At 42.0% G+C, this 17,086-nt stretch overlaps 1 protein-coding gene and 1 pseudogene across 1 annotated transcript; both read left to right on the top strand.

Annotated features, from left to right (window-relative positions):
- Positions 1-6,512: 6,512 nt before the first annotated feature.
- On the top strand, positions 6,513-7,985 carry LOC139441431 (uncharacterized). Its single transcript, XM_071222343.1, has one exon. It carries the CDS (start codon positions 6,513-6,515, stop codon positions 7,983-7,985), a length of 1,473 nt encoding a protein of 490 aa, XP_071078444.1.
- Positions 7,986-8,151: 166 nt separating this feature from the next.
- LOC139441479 (U2 spliceosomal RNA) lies at positions 8,152-8,362 on the top strand (annotated as a pseudogene).
- The last annotated feature ends 8,724 nt before the right edge of the window (positions 8,363-17,086 follow it).

Below are 17,086 nucleotides of genomic sequence, written 5' to 3'. Positions count from 1 at the left end.
TCATTAAGTCCTAATGTCGCGGCCGGTATTCAAGTTGGACTGGGTCGCTGCAGGACGTTTACCCAACGTCTGGCCATGCTTTATCGGCGCTCTCTTTATACATAGCAAAATGGGTCTATTTACTCCATTTTTACATTGATCAAAGACGCTGAAAATCTCCACAAACGTCTTGCAGTCGGCTGTCGCACTCGTGTGCTGTCAACATTTTTACAGATTTGCGCCTGTAATATTGCTGGCCAATGATTTTAAGCGCTTCATGTAAATAAACAGCCCCTAAATGGTATGTTGTGTCAGTAGATGTACTTTGGCGGCGCAAGCCGGGAGCCGGCATCGCTTCTCGGCCTTTTGGCTAATCTCTCTTAATTTAACTGTTGTTTAAGCCGGAAGCGTTCCTAGCTCACTCCTTAAGAGTGTTTCTTATTGTTGTTTGTATTGATGTCATTGTATGCTTACCATGTTCTTTTCTCAGGTCTACGGGGTGGTATCGGTCCTTGAACCGTGTGGCTCTTGAGTCTCCCCCCTTTTCTACTTTTCAGGTCGACGGTGGGGCATCAGTTACATTAGTAGCTGTGTGGCTTTCGGGTCTCCCCCCTTTTACCTTTTTTGAACTTTTTAGGTCGACGGTGGGGCATCGGTTGCCTAGGCAACCGTGTGACTTTCGGGTCTCCCCCCTTGTGTTATTTCTTGTGGACATGGCCTATCATGGTGCTGTTGTGGCCCCTCCTATTGCTGGGGAATACTTTGATCAAGCTGCCTCCCGCCGTACCATCCGGGTGGAAGTATCTGGGGCTAGATTGGACCGCGAGGAGATCGTGAGTATCCTGGTTAAGGGGATTCCCACTATGCGTACCGTCGACTTTGAGTCGGTATGGAAAACGGAAAAGTTTGGGGTTTGGTTCGTGACTTTAAAGAAGGACCACAGGGCCCAGTTATTTCTCACGGTGGGTCAGGTCCAAGATGGCGCTGTAACACTGGTCTTCAGTGCATATGAGGAGGAAATAATGGATTTAAGGATTCACTGGATTCACGGTGTGATCAAAAATTCCTTTCTCGTCAACTATTTTCAGCGTTTTGGAAAAATCTTAAATATAGACTTTGAGACATTTCTTATTAATGGGATCCACCTCAGAACAGGAGTGCGTATAATTCGCATCCGCCTCAATAATGAGGGTAGGGAGCGAATCCCTTATATCGTTCGACTTGGTGACAGAATTTCCATGTTAATAACTGCTCCTGGGCGTATGCCCATTTGTCTCCGTTGTTACTGTCTGGGCCACAACAGAAAGAACTGCCCAGACAGTTTTCGAAATAGACAGGCTCAAGAGGCTGCCCGCCTTAGTGAAGTGTCACAGTTGCCAGTCCCTGGTACAGGTGATGTGGGGGATGACCTTCCTCGTGATGCTGGTTCCAGCCAGCAGGAACTTTTCAGTGCGTCAGGTGACTTGGCTATTTTGGATGTAGTTGGGATGACTGAGGAGGGTTCTGTGGGTGGGGGGGGGTGATTTTGTTACCCCTCGCTCATATTCCCATGTGGCTAAACTGCCGGCCCTGGAAATTGACTCTAGTGAGGATATGGACGACTCTCCTGCTGTGCCTCATACCTCCCGTAGTAGGAGCGTTTCCAGGGATAAAGGTTCTCAGGGGTCCTCCCGCAAGAAACAAAGGGTGGGGTCCTCAATGCCTGAGGGGGTAGCGGCTGCTGCCTCGGCTTCCGTAGACAGGTCTCCTACTGTCTCCCGTCGTTCTTCCCAAACTGCTACCCATGAACCACCCTAATGCATGTATATGTTTAGACTGACTCTTGGAATCGACCTTTGTTTGTCCCCCGACTATTCTTTTGACTAATGGACTTTGTTTTGACCGCCAGGTTCTCCCTTTGTTGGGAGTGTTTGCTAGTAAATTGTCATGTTTGTATTTCTATGCTGGTTGGGTTGGGTGTCTTTTCTTATTGTTTTTTCTTTAATCCGGCTGGGTTGGGTGTAGTTTCGTGGTGCCTTTTCTCATTTTTGGCTGGGTTGAGTGTTGTGATGTGTGACTCTTTGGGTGTATTGTTTTGTTTTTGGGTGGGTTGCGGGGGTGTAGTTTGTGGTTTGTTTTTTAGATGTGTATTTCTTTGGGTGGGGTGGTGTTTTGGGGTTTCTTTTCCCATTGGGTGGGTGATGAAATGTGATAGAGGGGGTGAACTTGATCATAGCATTGAATTTTTCCCACCATTGTTATTGATGTTCCTGTTGTTTTGGTTTTGTGTATTTACATTATATTTGTTTTTTTTGCTTGTTTTAATTTCCTCTTCCTTATACTGTTTTTTTTCTCCTTATTATATATTTATTATAGTCTCTTATACCTTATGGTTTTGTATTGGGTTGTTATATTATTGTTATTTCTCCTTTAAGGGTTGTTTTTCATGGAATGTTTTGTTGCCTGATATTGTTTCTGCTTGTTGTGTTTTGCATATTATCTATGTCATATGTTTAATGTTTCTTTCCCCAACCATTCGCTATGTATAGTTTCGTCTCTCTCAACTGTAATGGTCTATTGAATGATTTTAGTAAATTGTCTTTGTTGTCTCATCATTTCAATTCTGATTGCATCGATTTTCTGTTTCTTCAAGAGACTCATGTATCTAATGTTACTTTAGGTAAAAAAATTGAATCTAACTTTAATGGGAAGGCTTTTTGGAGTTTTGGCAGTAATTTTAGTGGGTTTTATTGTTTCTCGTTTGGTCAATTTTGTGGTGGATTATTTTTATTTTGATATTGAGGGTCGACTCTTGGTGGTGGATTTGACTATTGATGGGCATTGTGCTCGTTTTATAAACGTCTATGCGCCCAATATCCCTGCTGATAGGGTTACCTTTTTCAAAGGGGTCGCAAAGTTTTTTGTCACCAATAAACTTCTTATTCTCGGCGGGGATTTTAATTGTGTTCTTCACACTCCTTTAGATAAGGTGGGGGGTAGGGATCACATCCAGGCTGGGGCTAATATTATCAAGCAATGGGTCTCTGATTTTTCTCTTTTTGATGTGTATCGCTCTCTCTTTCCTGGTTCGGTGGCGGTATCTTGGCACAATACAGCCGGTGTCGGATCTCGTCTCGACCGTTTTTATATCGCTTCAACTCTTCGTACTTCTCTTGTCTCTGCTGCTATCTCACCATGTAGTTTTTCTGATCATGATTACGTGTCTTTTAAGCTAAAGGATTTTGCTGGCATTAGTTTTGGTCCTGGCTATTTTAAATGTAATAATTCTTTGTTTGATGCTCCTTTTCAATTTTTTTTTAAAGGCTTTTGTCTTACTCATGTTCCTCCTTTAGACTCTATTACTTTAGATTGGTGGGATGCTTTCAAATCAAAAGTAACTTCATTTCTTAAATTACTTGCAAAAGATCGTAAATCAGATAGGGCATCCCTGCGTACGGCTTTGGTGTCCGAGTATAGAACTTTATGCCGAGCTGAATCCTTACATCCTGGGCTTTATTCTGATCAAATTGCGGCTGTCAAAAAACAACTTTATGATTTAGAAATTTTGGAATTTAGAGGCAACTTAGTCCGTTCTAAGGCTAAAGACCTCGAAATTGGTGAAAGACCTTCCAGTTATTTCTTACGCAAGGAAGCTCAGAGAGGGAAACGGAAAACTATTTCTTCTATTTTAGACCCTCATGGTAATCAGTTAAATACCTCTCATGAGATCATGGGTGTTTTTGTTGATTTTTATAGCGATCTGTTTGGTTATGAACCCATTGAGGATGAAATTTGCGATCAATTCCTTGCTGCTTTACCTACACTTGATTTGGCTGATTCGGCTTCTCTGGAAGGTGATATTACATGTGACGAAATTCTAAACACCCTTAAGGCTATGGAGAATGATAAATCTCCAGGTCCGGATGGGCTTTCTAAGGAATTTTATGTATCTACATTTGCTTTCCTTGGTGATGTGCTTCTACGTGTTGTTCAGCTGTGTTTTCAACAAAACAGTCTTCCTTCTTCTTCCAAAACTTCTTATATTTCTCTTCTGTGTAAGGACATTAATAATGCGGAAAATGTCCGTAATTGGCGTCCTATTTCATTATTAAATGTTGATGTGAAGTTAATTTCTAAATTATTATGCACACGTTTAGGCAAGGTTATAGGTAGTATCGTGCACTTGGATCAAACTTGTGCTGTCCCTGGCAGATCTATTCACGATAATTGTCATTTAATTCGAAACGTGCTGGATTATGTGGATCAGAAAGATCTACCTTGTGCTTTTATTAGTTTAGACCAGGAGAAGGCTTTTGATAGAGTCTCTCATCAGTTTCTGTTTAAAGTATTGGACGCTTTTGGCTTTGGTCCTAATTTCAAGAAATGGGTCAAAATTCTTTATACGGACATTTCTAGTGCGGTTATAATTAATCAGCATATTTCAAAGCCGTTTCCTATATTGAGGTCTGTTCGGCAGGGGTGTGGTTTGTCCCCATCCTTGTATGTACTAGCACTAGAACCTCTATTAATGTATATTCGGAATCACTCTCAAATTCATGGTGTTAAATTACCTGGTACAGATGACTCAGCCAAAATATCTGCCTTTGCTGATGATGGACTGGGATTTTGCACCTCAGACGCTTCTATTGGTCACTTGCTGAAAGCATATTCATTTTACGGTCAAACGTCTGGCTCCAAATTGAATCTGACGAAAACACGGCGTTTTTGTTGGTAAATGGTGTACTAGGTCGGATCACCCTTTCGGCATATCTTGGATTGAGCATTCAAAAATGGTTGGAATTATCACAGGCAGGAATGTTAGTGCTGACGATCAGTTTCATCCTATACTATCAAAATTCCAATCTGTTTTAAACGTTAATAAAGGACGCAGTATTTCAATTTTTGGTAGAACTATTGTGTGCAATGTCATGGCCTTATCTAAATTGTGGTACCGAGGGGCGGTTACACCCTATTCTAAACATTATGTCGAACTCTTTCAGAGGGAGACTTTTCGGTATATTTGGCAGTCCACTGCTGAACCTATTCGTCGTGTTGTATGTTTTAAGTCTATTTTAGATGGGGGTTTGGGTGTTATTCACATCCAGTCGAAATTGCAATCTTTTTATTTGAAACATCTTCAAAATTTGTTGTGTCATTCTTCAGCTAAGTGGACCTTTTTTGCTAAGTATTGGTTAGGTATGTCCTTACGTAAATACTGTTCTGACTTTGCTTCACTCCTCTTTCCTCATTCTGAGACGATGCCCGTTTTCTATCAGCATTGCTTTGTGGCGCTTAAACGTTTTGAGGTTGTCGATTCAAATTCGCTGGTAGATATATTTGGTTTTACAAGTGCACAATTTTATGGTTGTCTTTTGAAACCTATTCTGGAAAATAAAGTTGAGTTGTTGTATCCACGTATTCCCTTTCGGCAAGTTTGGCTTAATCTACATCATCACTTCGTGGATCCTCTTTCTAAATCTGTCAATTATCGTCTCATCTATGATTCCCTTTAGGGTATACTCTTTATGCCCGAGGAATGTCTGCTACTCCAAACTGTCCTCTCTGTCGTATGGCAATAGAGACCTCTGATCATCTCTTTATCTATTGCCCGTGCGTTGTGGCTTTATGGGATATCATTTTCAACTGGTTGGGCCATCTTTCATTTGGGTTCTTGAAAAAAAGTAATGAGGTTATTCGGTTCACATTGGTGCCGAAAATACCCAATTCATTTCGGAAAGCTGTGTGTGTTTATCTCTTATCTTTGGCAAACTATTCCATTTGGCTAGTTCGAAATTTGAATAAGTTTGATCACAAAAAGTTAAATGGGAATGATATCATGTTGCGTTTCTTGTCATTTCTTAGGACACGTATCAGGGTTGACTTCACTCGTTTTTCGTTTCCTACTTTTTCTGATTATTGGCTTTCTACTTCTATCTTTTGTTCTGTTGATGTTGATCATGTTTTGAAATTCCATGTATAAATGTGTTCCTTCCATTGTTTGCTCTGTATTTGCTTTGCTTATTGCCATGTTATGGACTTTATGTCCCTGTTTTCCTGTTTGTTCAATGTTTATATTCATGTTTTTGTTGTCCGTAGCCGTAGCCGTTGTCGGTGTTAGGCAGCCGGCATTAGTTTTAGTTTTGTTTCTGTTAGTTAGGGTTAGTTTTCTGTCCCTGTATCTCTGTCCCCAGTCCTTGTAGTTACACGGTTTGTTATTTTCCAGTTTGCTTTGCCTACTTGTTCTGTACACTTGTGTCACATGTCTCTGTATAAGTCTTGCTGTTTTCCTCTTTAGTGTTTCTCTGTTAGCACTGTAGGGCTCACAACTGTGACAATTTTAGGCGGCCCTGCAGTGACAGCGCTGTACGCGTCTGTAAGAAATTCCATTTAGGCAATACATTTTATCAAAAAGAAAAAAAGTCTCTGTTCTTTGTTGCTTCCATGTTTTCATGTGTGCTTTGCCATAATCAACTTTTCCCTTCACCAGGTCTACGAGTGGGAATCAGCTACTAAGCTGTGTGATCTTTACTGGTCTCCCCTCACCTCTCTTCACCATGGCTTACAACTCGTCTGTCAACGCTGGACCAGTCCCTGACAAATTCGTTGACAAGGAGGTTGAATCCAGGACTGTGAGGGTTTACTCCACTGCTCGTTTCACTACAGTTCCGGACTTTGCTCGACTGCTGACAACTGTTGTTCCTGACTTGTCATTGCCTGATTGCCAGGCCATATGGAGAACAGAACGTGCAGGTCAAGTATATGTAACCTTAACATCTGTGTCTACGGCCAAGAAACTCTTGGACTTGAACTGTGTTACCCATGGTGCTGAAAAACTGTACTTTTATGCGTATGGTGTCTTTATGATTCCATTAAGGATCCATTGGCTGCATGCCACAGTCACCAGTGATTTTTTGAAGGATTTTTTTAGCCGCTATGGCAAAGTGTTGGATGCTTTCCGAGAATTCGTGGATGTGGATGGAGTGAATATATACACTGGAATTCGCATTGTAAGGATGGAGCTGACAGAGTCTGAACGTACGTGCATACCCCATATAGTGCGGTTTGGTGACAAGCAATCCATGCTTGTAACTGCACCGGGACGCTTACCTATCTGCCTGAAGTGCCACTCAGTTGGACATGTGCGTGCTCGTTGTCCAGGTACGGATATACCCACTCATTCTACTGGAAAACCTACTGTGGCCCCTGTTATTGTTGAAGTCGATACTGACATGGTGAAAAAAGTACCTGATGACGTGATTGATGGCCATGCTAGTGGAGTTTCTGATTCGGAGCCTGTGACTGATATGATGGATAACCAAACAACAGATGTGGTTTCTGTGCCTGAAGACATTGCTAGTGAGGACAGTCAATCAGCCGGTTCTGACATGGGTTCATCTGAGTCTGAGGAGGAAGCAATGGAATCTGAACAAGTTTTACCTCCAAAAAGGAAGCAGTGCGCGCAGGATCTACCTGATGAAGTTGATAAGAGGAAAAAAGTTGCCAGTGATTCTGAGGATCGTTCTGCATCCACTAGTTGGGCAGAGCAACAGTCACAGACGGACATTCTACTCGCCCAGGTCCCAGAGGAATATCAGTGCCCAGTTAGTTCTGGGTCTGTTGACACTGTTGATGTTCATCCTAAACTCGTCAAGAAGGATTCCCAGTCTTCTTCGAAAATGAGCCCTTATGATCTCACGTGGCTACCTCCCTATGTACATTGTGTGTGGGAAGATCGACACAAAAAGGAGCTTCATTTAATGAAGAAACATTGGACATTTAATGTCAAACTGTACTGGGATGCAAACCATCAACATTACAAGGTTACAGAAAAAAAGTACGACCTTACTAACTGTGTCAGAGCTTTCGCCCCAGAGGATCCAGATGCCTTTAAAGTAACCCTTCGTCTAATACTAACAGAGAAAATTCACAGGAATAAACACCTGCTTTATGACATTGAAAGGAATAGAGACTACCAGATGGATCTTAGTGAAATTGAGATTAGGTCCCTCTCAAGGGTAGGCGAGTGAACTCATTAATTCCATCTTGTGCAAGTGTTAACTAATGTCTGACAAACAAGTATTGTAATCTCATTTCTTCTATAGTTTACTTTTGTTATAGCTGCCACTCCACGCCCTTTTGTGATAATTTCTTTTAATGTGGAGTGGCAAGCTTTCTGCGCTGTCCGCATTTGTATTCCCATTTTCTGTGCATTAAATTTATTAAAAAGAAAAAAAAGAAAAAAAAAAAGTATCTGTTCTTATCAGCTTAATATCTGATACGTCTCCTAATGGAGACATCGATATTAAACTGATTTTTAGAATGGGATGAGGTGCCACGGGGCTTGCTCCGCCCTCATCACGGGTTGACCCGGTATTGCAGTACCTCCGGGAATGGCCCACCACTCATATTTCAATCAAATATTAGAACTCTCAGCTTTGCCTACATCTCCACATTCGTCTTATTTGGCACTGCCGCTCCGTTTTTCGCCCTTAGTTCTCAATAGATACTCTATTTTACTACTTTGAAACCTTAGAAATATACCTGTTCACACGTGCAGCCCGTCCTTTAACCACACTAACCCGTACAAGTTTGTAAAAGTAGCATTTTTCAACTTTCAGCTACATACAGTCCCCCGTAACCAAGGCCGTCGGCCATGACGCCGCACGCCGGATATGACGTCTAGACAATCATTCCGTCACAACAACAGTCTGCTTCGTCACTACAAGAAGTTTTCAACGTCGCATACCCCCTAAACAGATGTTTAAAGAACTACACACACGCCTGATGCGTCATTACACTTTGTGCAAGTGAGTTCATTTTCCAATATTCATTACAGTTCAGTCGTTTTTTTCGTCTTCAGTGCAATTTTTCATACAATTCATTCATTTTTCGCTTTGCTGGACACCTTAAGTATCTTTACCTTTAGTTTATTTAATACATTGGGGCAATTTGGATGGGATTGTCACTCTTACCCACGCGCGACTCTGTCAAAGTCGGGCCCAAGCTAATTCAAGCTGGCCTGTCTGTCTCCTCTCCCCTTGCCTCCCCGACTCCACTCATTAAGTCCTAATGTCGCGGCCGGTATTCACGTTGGACTGGGTCGCTGCAGGACGTTTACCCAACGTCTGGTCATGCTTTATCGGCGCACTCTTTATACATAGCAAAATGGGTCTATTTACTCCATTTTTACATTCATCAAAGACGCTGAATATCTCCACAAACGTCTTGCAGTCGGGTGTCGCACTCGTGTGCTGTCAACATTTTTACAGATTTGTGCCTGTAATATTGCTGGCCAATGATTTTAAGCGCTTCATGTAAATAAACAGCCCCTAAATGGTATGTTGTGTCAGTAGATGTACTTTGGCGGCGCAAGCCGGCAGCCGGCATCGCTTCTCGGCCTTTTGGCTAAGCTCAAAGACTGGAGGAGGATTTCTACTACACAGCGTTTGACGGAGACATCATCAGTGGTGACTATTATAGGGACTTTTGTGTGTGACATTAACTTTTTGTGCTTTTTTCCTCTCTAGGTCTACGGGTGGGACTTGTTGCTTCGGCAGCAAGTAGACCTTCGGGTCACCCCCCACTTTTTCTTTGTATTGTGTTCCTGGATTATGGCATGGGCTAGTGCCGTCAAGCTGCGTCCGTTGTCCCATACGCAGCTGAATGACTTCAAGGCCTGACTTACAGTCAAGGCGGAGACCTCGGTAAGGAACTTCCTCCGTGATAAACTTTTCAACGTTATTAAGAATGCTTTGCCGAGTTTTTCGGGTACGGACTTAGAGGCATTCTGGAAAGCTGAAAGAAATGGTTGCTGGTTTCTAACCTTTAATCATCAATCTAAAGCTGACATATTGCTCCAGACACAATCGTTACCATATGAGAATGGCCGTGTCTTTTTCTCCATGTACCAGCGACAGGTCGTCACGCTGAGGGTCCATTGGTTGAACCATACTGTGCGGGAGAGTTATGTTGGTGAATATTTCTCCAGGTATGGTAAAGTGCTTAATATGACTTATGATTCCTGTGTTCTCCCTGATGGGGCTAAGGTGTGCAGTGGTGTTCGCCTTATTACCATAGAGCTATCTGAAAATGAAAGAAATCTTCTCCCGCATATTGTGAAGATTGGTAATGGCATGGCCATGTTGATTACTGCTCCGGGCCGCCCTCCTATCTGCCTAAGATGTGGTGAATCTGGACATCAAAGGTACATGTGTCCACAGGGACAAGCTCGAGATGATCCTGCCAGAGCCAGTCAACAGACAGGTGAGAGTGATGTTGTTCGTCCTCAAACTCCTCAGGTATCTGCTGTTGGGGTGCAGAAGGGCGTGGAGACCAGTGATCCGGTCAGTTCTGAGGAAGGTAGTGTGGTGGGGGAGGGCCATTCGGAGGAACGTACGGTGGATTCAGTAATTGAAGTGGAAGTGGAGGGTGGTGGTGAGCGGATGGAGGTCCAGGAAGGTGAGGATCCTGACGCGACAGTATTTCCAGACGGGAGAAAGGATCAGGTTTCTGTGTCAGAGGAGACAACTACCGTAGAAGTTCATGTGGATGGGGAGACGAATGAAGGTAACGTTGTGAGTGAGGTGCTCGACCTGTTTTCACAGGAAGGTGATGAGGCTTTAGCTGCTTTACCCCTTGCTTTCACAGCTGATGATGATGATGAATTTCAGACAGTCAGGAGGAAGACCAGGTCACGGTCGGAGGGAGGTGGAGGACCAAAGAAGTTCAAGTCTCATCTTGTGGGTGACGTCAGTCAGGCTGCATGCTCGGCCATTACTCCTCCTCGTTCCCGAATCACAAGGTCTACTGTGGCTGTTGCGGAGGTGCCTGATCCTCCATAAGTTAAGTACTTTTTTGTGTTTCTGATGATGAATTTGGACATGTCCCTCGACTATGAGACAGATGGCGAATTTATTTAACTTCTCCCGTCTTTGGGAGTCTTTTTTGCATTGTCTGTATTTAACCTGTTTGTTGATGTCGTTTCACTCCAACCATAGTTTTTGGTCAGCAGAAATAGAAGAAGTGCAGTAGACAGGCAAAGACACTAATTTATTTACGATGGTTTTATTACAGACAAGAATTACTGTTGTACTTCAATTTACATTTACAAAGTTTCTTTCAAATTTCAAATTTCTATTATTATCCTGATCACTAAATGACTACTCTGTCTAACGATGTTGCCTATCCTAATCCTAATGCCAAACTGAATTACAATAACATGGTTGTCGACACGTGGCACACATGCATGCTTTTTTCATGCTTTTTAGATCTATTTCCGCGAAGTAAAGCAGTGTGTGCGCGAACTGCTTACACACAGGAACGACCTGTTCGGAAACATGGCATACTTACATCTGTGATGACAATTTCCTTATGTCCATATTCCCCCTCCTTGATATAACGGAGTCTATCAACACAAAATAGTAACCGACTTTCCAGAATCGAAATAATATCCTCGATCACATCCACAAATGTATCGAAAAGTTCAACAAATAATGCACTGAATACATCCAATGTCACAATATATCCATTTTTATGAAACAGTATTCACATTTTGAGTTCACAGTACACCACCACAATATGTGCAGATTACACACTCTTTTGGTTCTGTCACAAAATTGAATATCTCACATTGGCTAGTTGCTCATGTTAAATCCATCAATTTCACACATTTTCATCCTTCGAATGTCACAATAGAATCCATAGAATCCTGTATTGTCTTGTTCAGTGACATCTGGTACTTTATCCACTAGTACTGATGCTGTCTGTTTCAAGAGGGCACACTTTCGTCATTGGTCTAGTAAGTACAGATTGACCAATCTGTATGTCAACCACTCTGGTGTAACCATCTTTTCCTGGATGAGTCTTGATAACTTTTCCCATAGGCCAATGTCCACGTGGAGTGTTGGGCGATATTAACAAAACGATGTCATTCACGTTGATGTCCGGTTGGTGAGTGAGCCATTTCCTTCTTCGGTTGAGACTGGGTATCCACTCCTTCATCCATCGGCTCCAGAAGTGTCGTATTAGATCCTGTATCCGTCTCCAGCGTTTCCTTGGGTTAAAGGGTGTTGTATCCACTGATTCCGGAGCAAAAGAACCTCCAAACTGTCCATGGAGTAAATGGTTCGGTGTCAGGGGTACATCATCCTGAGGGTGTGACGTCTGATAGGTGAGTGGACGTGAATTGATCAAGGCTTCTGCTCCAATAAACGCTGTCATGAGCTCTTCATCATTTACGTCACTTTGACCTAATATAGCAGAGATAGCTTTCTTGGCTGCCTTGATCATGGTCTCGAACACACCTCCGAAATGGGGCGCACAGGGAGGATTAAACTTCCACTTGGTCCCACGATTCGCTAATGTTCTTTTAATAGCATCATTGTCCAGACATGAGACCAGTTCTTTTAGCTCCTTTTCTGCTCCAACAAAGTTTGTCCCATTATCACACTCAATGTCCTCTGCGACTGGCCATGCGATAAAAGGCATTAAGAAATGAATTTGTGTCCATTCCATGTGCGATTTCAAGATGCACAGCTCTTGAAGCTAGACACGTGAAGAGGCAAAGATAGCGCTTCTGCCTTGCTTTTCCTCTCCCCTGTACTGTAAAGAAGGGTCCAGCAAAGTCAAGTCCAGCCTGTATGAAAGCACGTAGAGGTGTTAGTCTCATTTCTGGGAGAGGAGCCATGATCTGGTGCGCCACTTTTGCTTTCTGTTTACGACATTGTGAACATACCCGCTCCCATTCTCGAATTTCCTCTCTACCAGAGAGGATCCAAAACTTCGCTGAGAGTGCTGCTAATGTCTGATTAGTTCCGGTAACATGCTGTCCTTCCTCATGATAAGATTTCACAATCAATCTTGTGATCCAGTTTCTGCGTGGCAAGATGATTGGAAACCTTGACTCTGGAGATAGATGCTCAGCATAAGCCAATCGTCCATCAGATCTCATCACTCCACATTCATCCAACTTCGGTTGTAATCCTAAGAGTTTACTGTTGGTTGGCAATGGTTTTCTATTCTCAAGGCAGGAGTATTCAGCTGGAAATTCTTCTCTCTGCATTTGTGCTATGATTTTGAACTGTGCAGTTTCAATTTCTTCTGCTGTTAGTTCCCCGGAGATCCTTTGATGATTTTGTGCAACACAGTTGTTCAAGAATCTGTATACCCAAGTTTGGATTCTTGCCAGTCTTTTCAAATCTGAGTATCTTGTAGCTTTTAGTCTCCATTCATCACATGATGATTTGTTCACTACCATTGTAATGATCTTGTTTTCTTTCAGAGTTTCATTTTCTAGCTTACATGTCTTTTTACTTTCTATTTCAGATAACCTTTGGGGCCATTCACCTTCATCTCTAGTCAAGAAAGGGGGTCCTGACCACCAACTTTGATTATCAATCAACTTTGATGCAGCTATTCCTCTGGTCAACATATCTGCTGGATTTTTAGCAGTTGGTACATACCGCCATTGACATGGATTCGTAACCTCTTGAATTTCACTGACTCTGTTTGCAACAACGGGTTTGAATGTTCGACTATGGTTCTTTATCCATGACAACGCATTTGAACTGTCTGTCCAAAATGTTACGATGTCTATTGACACTTCCAATGCCTTTGTGATTGCAACAGATAATCTGAGTCCAGTAACAGCTGCCATTAATTCCATTCGTGGAATGCTAATGGCTTTCAGTGGTGCTACTCGTCCTTTTGCAGCAATTATGACACTGGAGATTTCATCATTCTGGTAAGTATTCACAGCATACACTACAGCACCATATGCATCCTCAGATGCATCTACAAAGCTGTGGAGTGTAGTTTCTTTGACCTCGTGACCACAGCGCAAACATCTTGGTACCTGGATATGTGCAAGATCTTCCAGTTCCATGAACCACTGACATGCTTTCCTTTTCAGATTATTGTCTAGTTTTTCATCCCAATCTAATCCTGCTGTCCACATTTCTTGCAAAATGATCTTTGCCCTCACAGTAAAGGGTGCAAGAAATCCTAAAGGATCAAATAGCTTTGCTATTTGACGAAGAAAGGTTCTTTTAGATATCGTGGAGTTCATTTCAGGGAAGTGAAAGTAAAGACATCTCTTTCAGCTATCCACATGAGACCGAGCGTCTTTGCTGAAGGTAAGTAGCTACTGTTCAACTGAACTTCTGACAATCTGTCTTCAACAGGTATCTGATTGAGTACTTGGTGGGAATTTGAAAGACACTTTCTAGGGCGCATCCCAGCTCTACTCCATATTTCTGCCAGTCAACAACCTGCAAATCACCTGTAACCTTAGTTGTTGTGAAAGCAGAAATATTAACGTCAACCTCACCATCTTTACTTTCAAGTCCAAATTCGACTGGCATTGTTTCAAATGTGGCTTTCTCATCATTCAATACATTCACAGTGACTTGTTTAGTTTTACCTTGCAGTCCTAGCTCTGCAGCAACGTCTGCATTAATATAGGACCTTGTGCTGGTGTCATCTAGCAAAGCGTTAACAGTAACTCTGCGATTCCCATGTTTGAGGATTACTGGCACTGTCCTTAGCCCAATGAATGAAGATTTTGAAGCAACGTTCAATGCCATGTTAGTTGCATGTGATCGTTCTGCTTGTTCTTTTGAACTATTGTCTGTATGTTCTATTTTGTTTAATGGAACTGAAGCTTTTTCAACATCAGCAGTTGAATCAACCCTGTCCCTATCCACATGTAGCAGCCTGTTATGGTTGCTTCTGCATCCATTCATGCCACATAATCTTGTTTGCCAACAGTGTTTACCACGATGGTTGCTTCCTAAGCAACGAAAGCAAAGATTTAACTCCTTTGCTTTGTTCCATCTGTCCTGCACTTTTAAAGTTGTGAACTTTCTACAATTCCAAACATCATGTGGTTCTTTGCATACTATGCACAAACTCTTTACTCCAGCATAATGCCCATCAGGTTTCTGGTTACTGTCATACCCAAGGAATGTACGAGAAGTTCTTTTATGTTCAGATTTTATTGACTTATCACAGACACCATGAATGGTTTCAGCTGCAATTGTTTGAAATTCTGCTTCTTGGAGCACCCATTCTCTCAGAGTTTCAACTGACTCTTGTCTTTGTCTATCAAATACCCAACGTTGATACTCTGTAACCATGGCTTCAGTCATCTTTTTTAGGAACTTCATATAAAGAAGACCATTTCCTAATTCTTCTACTCTGTCAGATTCACGGAGGTTAACTACAGCAACATCCAGCATGTCAGCAAATCTATCTAAATCTTTTGCATGACCTGGGCTAATGGGTTTGAAATTGTCCAACTCTTCAAGATGTAAAGCAATCTGGCGCCTCATGCCACCAAACTTCCTCTCTGATCTCTCAAGAGCTACTTGATAAGCAACTGCATTATGCCCCAAATCCCTAATCACTCTAAGAGCTTCACCTGCTAAATACTGCCGCAATTGCAATAGCTTGTATTCTGGTGTTGCTGGTGAGTTATCAATACATGCAATGAATGCTGCCTTCCAGCTCTGATAAGATCTGACATCACCTGCAAACACTGGAATAGAAACTCTCTACAGCTGCTTCCACATGTCATGTCCAATCGCGCTTTTGTCTGGTTTATTTGAAAGAGAACTGGGTTCAACATGTGACCTACCAACCGTGAACATGACCTTTGGTTGACCTAATTCATGTTCACTTCTTACAAAAGTCTTTATGGACTCATTCTGAGCCTGTTCAACGTCCTTCCCTTGTTCTCCGGGACATTCTTGTTTCTGACTTTTACTGTGTTCTTGTTTCTGGTTGAACAACATTGACATCCCTGTTCGTAAACTTAGTACAGACCTAGCATCTGATCTACAGTCTAAGTACTGTTGAGCATGTTGCTGTGCACTTTCAGTCTCATCTTCAAGTCTAGTTATTTCAATGCTTAGTGTTTTAGAATTTGCTACATCATTGTTTTTGGAGTATTCTTCAGACATCATCAGCATTACTTCCATTGCTTGTTCTTGGACAATGCACAACTGATCCATCTGATCTCGAACAGACCTTCGAGTTGGGACATCCTTACCTTCTGTCATATTGTAGAGTTTATTTTTCGCCTTCGTAAATGCAGTCTTTGCACTGGCTTTTTGTTTTTTGAGTTTTAACAAAACCTCTTCCACAGCTGGCTTTGACTCATTACTTTTACCAAAGTCCGACATTATAGTTTCAGATTTTAACATAAGCACAGTGTCTGAGGTTGCTTTTTGAGGTTCAGCCATTTTCTTCCTTACACTATTCCTGTTTGGTAGTATGAACCTAAGTCTTATAAACACATTTTGTTTCTAAGAACTAACTCACCTGTCTCGCACTGGAACTATTCCTGCATCCAAACTAATCTAACTTGCACCAATAACACCATGATCCACTAACAGGCAGTAACCATGAGTAACAACGAATTAACCATGCTCTGCTACCATTTTTGGTCAGCAGAAATAGAAGAAGTGCAATAGACAGGCAAAGACACTAATTTATTTACGATGGTTTTATTACAGACAAGAATTACTGTTGTACTTCAATTTACATTTACAAAGTTTCTTTCAAATTTCAAATTTCTATTATTATCCTGATCACTAAATGACTACTCTGTCTAACGATGTTGCCTATCCTAATCCTAATGCCAAACTGAATTACAATAACATGGTTGTCGACACGTGGCACACATGCATGCTTTTTTCATGCTTTTTAGATCTATTTCCGCGAAGTAAAGCAGTGTGTGCGCGAACTGCTTACACACAGGAACGACCTGTTCGGAAACATGGCATACTTACATCTGTGATGACAGAATTTTCATGGATCCCCGCTCATATTGGATTATTTGGAAATGAGAAAGCTGATAAATTGGCTAAAGCTGCACTAGACTTTGATGACTCCGAACTGGATGACGCAATTTTACCTTCTCCTGCAGAGTTAGGCACCGTCAGTATGGCCCATGCTAAAACAAAATGGCAGCAGAGATGGGCATCATCCTTAAAAGGACGGCATCTCTTTGGCATCGATCCTGTTATCACTAAATTACACATAACTAGAAATAATCGGAGAGAGGAGGTTCTCTTAACCAGACTTCGTCTTGGGCATTGTGGTCTTGGAGCCTATCTAAATGTTATTA

This window comes from Haliotis cracherodii, unplaced genomic scaffold, assembly GCF_022045235.1.
Source record: "Haliotis cracherodii isolate W230 unplaced genomic scaffold, xgHalCrac1.p SCAF_40, whole genome shotgun sequence".
In the NCBI taxonomy this organism is placed as follows: domain Eukaryota; kingdom Metazoa; phylum Mollusca; class Gastropoda; order Lepetellida; family Haliotidae; genus Haliotis; species Haliotis cracherodii.
The sequence above is the reverse complement of the archived record's forward strand: the minus strand, read 5'-3'. Positions and strand labels throughout refer to the sequence as shown.